This window comes from Triticum aestivum, chromosome 4D, assembly GCF_018294505.1.
Source record: "Triticum aestivum cultivar Chinese Spring chromosome 4D, IWGSC CS RefSeq v2.1, whole genome shotgun sequence".
Taxonomy (NCBI): Eukaryota; Viridiplantae; Streptophyta; class Magnoliopsida; order Poales; family Poaceae; genus Triticum; species Triticum aestivum.
Window position 1 is genome coordinate 354,174,062 of NC_057805.1, and position 7,505 is coordinate 354,181,566.

The 7,505-nt window shown below is 55.7% G+C and overlaps 1 protein-coding gene across 1 annotated transcript; it reads left to right on the forward strand.

The window, feature by feature from the left end:
* Positions 1–3,599: 3,599 nt before the first annotated feature.
* LOC123097885 (heat shock cognate 70 kDa protein) lies at positions 3,600–6,080 on the forward strand. The gene is made up of 2 exons (XM_044519734.1): positions 3,600–3,953; positions 4,086–6,080. Exons 1-2 carry the CDS (start codon positions 3,728–3,730, stop codon positions 5,831–5,833), a joined length of 1,974 nt encoding a protein of 657 aa, XP_044375669.1. The 5' UTR covers positions 3,600–3,727; the 3' UTR covers positions 5,834–6,080.
* Positions 6,081–7,505: the final 1,425 nt, after the last annotated feature.

The window sequence follows — 7,505 nt, forward strand, 5'->3', positions numbered from 1 at the left end:
TATCGGTGTGGTGGAACCGTCGGTCACTCCTGAGAAAGGTTTGGTAGGCTGGAGCTGCTCATATGGCACTTGGAGGTTGTCGAACGTGTCGACGGACAGGACGTTGAGCCCTGCGCCGCCGTCGATGAGGGTCTTGGTAACCTGCACATTGCTGATGACTGGGGAACACAACATCGGGAGGGCGCCGGCGGTGGCCGCGCACTTGAGCTGATCTGCCGAGTTGAAAGTGATGGCGCATTGGGACCACTTGAGCGGGCGCGTGGCCTCGAGCTTGGGGAGCACCGCGTTCACCTCGCGAGCGAACTGTTTGAAGATGCGCTGAGAGGCTGGGGCCTGGGCGCCGCCCAAGATGCATGCGATTGCACGCGGCTCCTGGAAGCCCCCAGCCCCCTTGTCCTGATGGTGGTCGTCGTTCCTTCTTGGTGGCGGCAGTGGGGGAAGACCGGCGTTGCTTTGGGGGCGATCCTCACGAGGCTTGTCCCTCTAGGCCCCCTCGTGAGGATGGTCCTACCAGCGGTCCTCACGAGGCCTGTCGCGCCATTCCTGGCGCGGGCCACGGTCGTCCCAGCGCCCGCCTCCACGTCCTCCTCCACGGCCGTAGCCCCGGTCGCTGCGCTCGGGGCGTCGACCGAAGCGTCCTTCTCGTATGGCTCTGAGCTCTTGACAGTCGCTGGTGTTGTGGGTGTTCAGGTTGTGGAAGGCACAGAATGGTCGGCTGTTCTTGGATGACTCGGGCTGATATCTACCCCGCTTGGTGTCGGACTCCGCTGCTAGCACTGCTGCTTCCTTGCGCTTTACGTCCTTGGCCTTGGCCTTCTTCTCCTCCGTGCCCGCGGCTGGTAGCTCGAGGAGAGAGAGGCGCCCCTCCTCAGCTCTTGCGCACTTGGTCGCCAGGTTGAACAGCTCCTGAGATATGCAGAGCTCCTCGTGGATAGCGAGCTCTTCCTTCATCTTGATGTCACGGACACCGTCTGAGAACGCGGAGATGATGGCCTTGTCCGTGACCTTGGGGATCTTGAGGCGGGTGTTGTTGAAGCGCTGGATGTACTTCTGGAGGGTCTCTCCTAGTTGTTGCTTGATGCGGCGCAGGTCGCCCGCGGCCGGCTGGCGGTCGCGAGTGCCCTGGAAGTTGACAACGAAGCGGTCGCGCATCTCGTCCCAGGAGGAGATCGAGCCGTGCTGCAGGTTCAGGAGCCAGGAGTGGGCTCCATCCTTGAGAGCCATGAGAAACCAGTTCGCCATGACTTTCTCATCGCCGTTGGCCGCTTCGATGCTCAGCTCATAGAGCTGCAGGAACTCCGCGGGGTCGGCGGTGCCGTCGTAGCGAGGAGGCAGATCCGGCTTGAACTTGCCTGGCCAGGCGACGCTACGCAGCTCGGGGGTGAAGGCGCGGCAGCCGACCGTGGTTGCTGGGGCCCGCTTCAGAGGTGGAACTTGGTCTTGACAAGGTCCGCGCGGCGCCGCTGCGGGCGGTGCGCGGTCTTGACGAGGTGGCGAGGGAAGCGCAGGTGCAGCTTCTCGCGGCCGAGGGATTTCTTGGCAGCTTCTCTCTTCGCGCGCGGGCACCGGGCGTGGCGGATCACGCCGCGGGGCCGCGCGCCTTGGTGCCAAGGCACCGTCTTGGGGCAGAGGTGGTGGAGGCGCGCCATGAGCCTCGTCGCCCGTGGCTGGCTGAGGGTGAGGTAGAGAGAGGGATGGCGCCGGGGAGCCCCCTGCGGCGCGGACGAGCTCGGCGACGCGGTCGAGCCACTCCTCGTAGATGTCATCGACTGGGCGGCAGCGCAGGAGTTCGTTCACCACGAGGAGCGCGGCCCGCGCCTCTAAGGGAGCGCGGCGTGCGTGAGATGAAGAACCGGCCGGGGTCAGCGATGGAGTGGCGATGCGGCCATCCTGCCGCACCGAAGGATGCAGCGAGGACGCCTGCTTCTCATTCCCCGCCGGGCCGGTGGCAGCGTTGGCGGCGGGAGACGGAGAACGACGAGGTGGCCCGCCGACGGGAGCCGTCTGAGCAACGCGGGCGGTGAGGGCAGCCCGACGCTCAGCTCGAGCACGGCGAGCGTCCGCCATGGAGACGACGGAGCGACGAACTGATGGAAGGGAAGCTACGGCGCACCCCTACCTGGCGCACCAAATGTCGGATGTGGGGTTCCGGCAAACCCTTAAGGTTCGAACACTTGGGTGCGCGCGAAGTCTTTCCCTCCTACCGATCTACGCCCTAGCTCGCTAAGATCTCGCGGACGAACTCGACGAACTCACAACACAAAGAGACACGAGATTTATACTGGTTCGGGCCATCGTTCTGGTGTAATACCCTACTCCAGTGTGGTGGTGGTGGATTGCCTCTTGGGCTGATGATGAACAGTACAGAGGGAAGAACAGCCTCCTGAGGTTGAGGTGTTCTTGTGCTTGGTGACTTAGCGGGTAAGAGCTGGATGAACTGCTCGATGCCCCTACGGTGGTGGCTAGCTCTACTTATATAGGCCCTGGTCCTCTTCCCAAATATTGAGCGGGAAGGGAGCCAACAACGATGGGCAAATTTGAAGGGGGACAGCTAGTACAAGCTATCCTGACAAAAGTGGTCTTCGCCTGCGAAAGGCTCTGGTGGTGACGCCGTCTTGGGCTCCATGATGACCTCCGTCTTGCCGTCCTCCTGGTCTTGGTCTCGTTGCGCCGATATAGCAACATTTGCCTGATGCCTCGGTACTCCTCGCATGCGCTGGCCTCCTTAGCACCAAAAAGGAAATAAGGACGTTGCGCGCGCTGGCGCCCGCCTGGTGTCGATCGTCATGGCTCACGTCACGAGAGCCTCGTGAGGTTTGCCCCGCCTTGATATCTCCGCTCCTCGTGAGCCTGCCTGACTAGGCCACTCCTGAGGAGGTCTTGCGTCGTCCCCTCGCGAGGGTCTTGGATGCCTTGTTGATGAAGATGGGTCGTACGACCTGCTGGCTTAGCCACGCCATGGGCCACAGGCAGGCAAGTCTGGAGACCCCTGTTCCCAGAACGCCGACAATAGCGTATATGAATTACCAGTGCTTCTTCATGATTTTCCAGTGCACTAATCACGGTGCAAACAGATGCAACTGCTTGCCCTGTAAGTGCGTGCCCTTGCGAATTTTCGCATACTTTGTATCCAATTGATGTTATATTTGAAGTTAATAAAAACGCTTTTTATTGAAAAATCTTTGGCTTTTTCCGAGAACAAAAAACAATATTACTTTCTGCACATACTGCGACAAATACTCCTGTAATCTGTAGGCACTACCAGCGGCGTGTGCATGAGCACGTGCGTGCCTTAAACAAAACGACTCATCCTAAACTCGCCACTTGGGTCCAAGCCGTAATCACTACATAATTCTAGTAATCTCCACTTGGCGCCAGAACCCACCAGAGCGGACTCACCAACCCAACCCAACCCAAAGCGGCGCACGAAACCTGGGACCGATCGAGAGAAGCAGGCACCGCTCTGGATGTGTCGCGCCTGCACCCGAACCCTCCACCCGGCGCCGAGCCTGAACCGCCCACCTCATCTCCCGCGCGAACCTTCCCGAACTCCCACCGCTCTAGCGGGTATATAAGAACCCCACCCCCTTCGTTCCCTTCCATCATCAATTCAACTCAACTCAGAGAGCAAACCAGAGCATATCCACATCCACCGAGCGAACAGAAAGAACAACTCGATCAGTCACAGACAGAGTCTCGAATCTTGCGTTCGATTTGATCGGAGAAGATGGCGAGCAAGGGAGGCAACAAGGGGGAGGGCCCTGCGATCGGCATCGACCTCGGCACCACCTACTCCTGCGTCGGCGTATGGCAGCACGACCGGGTGGAGATCGTCGCCAACGACCAAGGCAACCGCACCACGCCGTCCTACGTCGCCTTCACCGACACCGAGCGGCTCATCGGCGACGCCGCCAAGAACCAGGTCGCCATGAACCCCACCAACACCGTTTTTGGTAAGCCCCGCCTGCCCCGGTCTCTTATCTTATACAGTAGAATCCATGCTCGTGCAGTGAGAGTACGTGCTCTGCCTTTTGCTCTGTTTTACGCTAATGAGCAGTCACTTACCACTCTGCTCTGCCATGCAGATGCCAAGCGGCTCATCGGGCGGCGCTTCTCGGACGCATCCGTGCAGTCGGACATGAAGATGTGGCCGTTCAAGGTGGTCCCCGGCGCCGGCGACAAACCGATGATCGTGGTCAGCTACAAGGGGGAGGAGAAGACCTTCTCCGCCGAGGAGATATCCTCCATGGTGCTCACCAAGATGAGGGAGATCGCCGAGGCCTTCCTCAGCACGACCATCAACAACGCCGTCGTCACCGTCCCGGCGTACTTCAACGACTCCCAGCGCCAGGCCACCAAGGACGCCGGCGTGATCGCGGGTCTCAACGTCATGCGCATAATCAACGAGCCCACCGCGGCGGCCATCGCTTACGGCCTCGACAAGAAGGCCACCAGCACCGGGGAGAAGAACGTGCTCATCTTCGACCTCGGCGGCGGCACCTTCGATGTGTCCATCCTCACCATCGAGGAAGGCATATTCGAGGTCAAGTCCACCGCCGGCGACACCCACCTGGGAGGCGAGGACTTCGACAACCGGATGGTGAACCACTTCGTGCAAGAGTTCAAGAGGAAGAACAAGAAGGACATCAGCGGCAACCCGAGGGCGCTCCGGCGGCTGAGGACGGCGTGCGAGAGGGCGAAGAGGACCCTCTCTTCCACCGCCCAGACCACCATTGAGATCGACTCGCTCTACGAGGGGATCGACTTCTACGCGACCATCACCCGTGCCAGGTTCGAGGAGCTCAACATGGACCTCTTCCGCAAGTGCATGGAGCCCGTCGAGAAGTGCCTCCGGGACGCCAAGATGGACAAGACCCAAATCCACGACATCGTGCTCGTCGGAGGCTCCACCCGGATCCCCAAGGTGCAGCAGCTCCTCCAGGACTTCTTCAACGGGAAGGAGCTCTGCAAGAGCATCAACCCCGACGAGGCCGTCGCGTACGGCGCCGCCGTCCAGGCCGCCATCCTCAGCGGCGAGGGCAACCAGAAGGTGCAGGACCTGCTCCTGCTCGACGTGACGCCGCTCTCGCTCGGGTTGGAGACGGCCGGAGGCGTGATGACGACCCTGATCCCGAGGAACACCACCATCCCCACCAAGAAGGAGCAGGTCTTCTCAACCTACTCGGACAACCAGCCCGGCGTGCTGATCCAGGTGTACGAGGGCGAGAGGACGAGGACCAAGGACAACAACCTGCTGGGCAAGTTCGAGCTGTCCGGCATCCCGTCGGCGCCCAGGGGCGTACCCCAGATCACGGTGACCTTCGACATCGACGCGAACGGCATCCTGAACGTGTCGGCGGAGGACAAGACGACCGGGCAGAAGAACAAGATCACCATCACCAACGACAAGGGGCGGCTGAGCAAGGAGGAGATCGAGCGCATGGTGCAGGAGGCGGAGAAGTACAAGTCGGAGGACGAGCAGGTGCGGCACAAGGTGGAGGCCCGCAACGCGCTGGAGAACTACGCGTACAACATGCGCAACACGGTGCGGGACGAGAAGATCGCGTCCAAGCTCCCCGCCGACGACAAGAAGAAGATCGAGGACTCCATCGAGGACGCCATCAAGTGGCTCGACGGCAACCAGCTCGCCGAGGCCGACGAGTTCGAGGACAAGATGAAGGAGCTGGAGAGCATCTGCAACCCCATCATCTCCAAGATGTACCAGGGTGCTGGCCCGGGCGGCGCGGCCGGCATGGACGAGGACATGCCCGGCGGCGGCGCGGGCACCGGCGGTGGGAGCGGTGCCGGGCCCAAGATCGAAGAAGTGGACTGAGTGAGTCGTGACAGGTCCTGGAGTGGTAGTGTGTTCTGTTGCCTGTGGTCGTGTGTGGTTCTGTCGAATAACGAGGACGCTTGTATGAGTGTAGTTATTAATGATGTAGTACTAGGTTAGTAGAGGAAATGATAAATAATGTGTAAACGCAAGAACGACATACACATGTGGTTCTTGTACTACTATGTTGTTTTTGCCTGAGTTCAGGAGATGAAAAATATGTTCGTTGTCCTTGATTACCGAAAAAGGGTTTGCCCGCTTTATATTACCACAAACAGTTCACAAATTTTTAAAATGTGTGAGTTCGAAAAATGTTCACCAATTTTTTTTAAAAAAAACTATTTGAAGAAAGTTCGTGAATCTAAAGAAGTTCACTAATTTTAAAAAGTGAGTGAGTTTGAAAAAAAATCACGATTTTTAATAAAGTTCATTAATTTGGAAAAAGTTCAAAGATTTGAAAAAGTTTGTGAATTTGAAAAAAATCATAAATTTGCAAAAAATGTTCACAAAATAAAGAAGATTGAAATAAAAATGAAAAACAAAACAGAAACTAGAAAAGGGAAAAATGAAAAACAAACCAAACAAACAAAAACCGGTGAAACATAAACTAGAGAAAGAAAACAGCCAGCGAGTAAACCGAAAAAGAATAGGAAAAGAAAAAAAAGGCAGAAGTTCCACAAAACCGTGGAGGAAATGCTTCCGTTAAAATGAACAGGTGTGCGCCAACTACCAAATAGCCTTTTAACTCTTTAACTCGCGCCTTGAGTGTCAAATAGGAACTGACATATATGTAAAGGCTAATTGGTTTGATGCTAAAAGTTAACATTCTAAAATTTGACAACTGCCAAATGTTGGCTAAAGATTGGTTGCATATTCATTTTCGTTGCCAATCTTACAAAAAATCTTACAAAATATTATCAATGCTTGCTACTTTTGATTTTGCAAAATATTAGCAATGCCAAATAGTGGTAGCAAACCAACGTATTATCGAATGATTATCCAGGAGAGAAAACTAAAGATGGGAAGTCTTGAAATGGTCAATGTGATCCATGAGAAGCGGGAGCTGAATCTTGAAGCACACAAGCTAGTAAAAGGTGCAATACTATTGGTTGACATTAATTGACCGTATTGGCTATTGCTTAGCTAAAATATTCCCTTGCGTTATGGTTTGGCTCCTCTCGCCGACTTATCGTCTGTGCCATCCACCCTCCCCCCTCCCCCGCGCCCTAGTTTCGTTCAGGCTGAGGGAAGACGAGTTCTGCTACCCAGCCTTGGGAGACTTTGTGGTGCTGTTGGCGGCTCCACACCATCTCCTCGGCAAGGGTTTTTGCAATGGCAACGTCGGCTAAATTTATTGAGACTCCCTTGCTGGTTTGATCTATTAAGAACTAGCAAATTTATGTCGGGGGCATGATCATGATAGGGAAGGATGGTAAGCAGACTGATTTTTTAATAGATAATTAGATTGGTAATGGCTCATTAAAAGATCAGTTTCTCAATCTCTTTGGGATTTGTATTGAACAAACTAAATATGTGAAACAAATGGCTAAGAACATCTAGGATCTTATATTTATTAGAAGATGGCTCAACTCTAACCGTATGATCCGGTTGATTTAGAATTATGATGCAATCTATTAGTCTAGTGCCTAGGAAGGAAGATATACCAAGATGG

Coding starts and splice junctions, on each gene's coding strand:
- LOC123097885 (XM_044519734.1), top strand. CDS start 3,728: ATGGCGAGCAAGGGAGGCAACAAGGGGGAGGGCCCTGCGATCGGCATC. Junction 3,954..4,085: donor CCCCACCAACACCGTTTTTG/GTAAGCCCCGCC, acceptor TCTGCCATGCAG/ATGCCAAGCGGCTCATCGGG.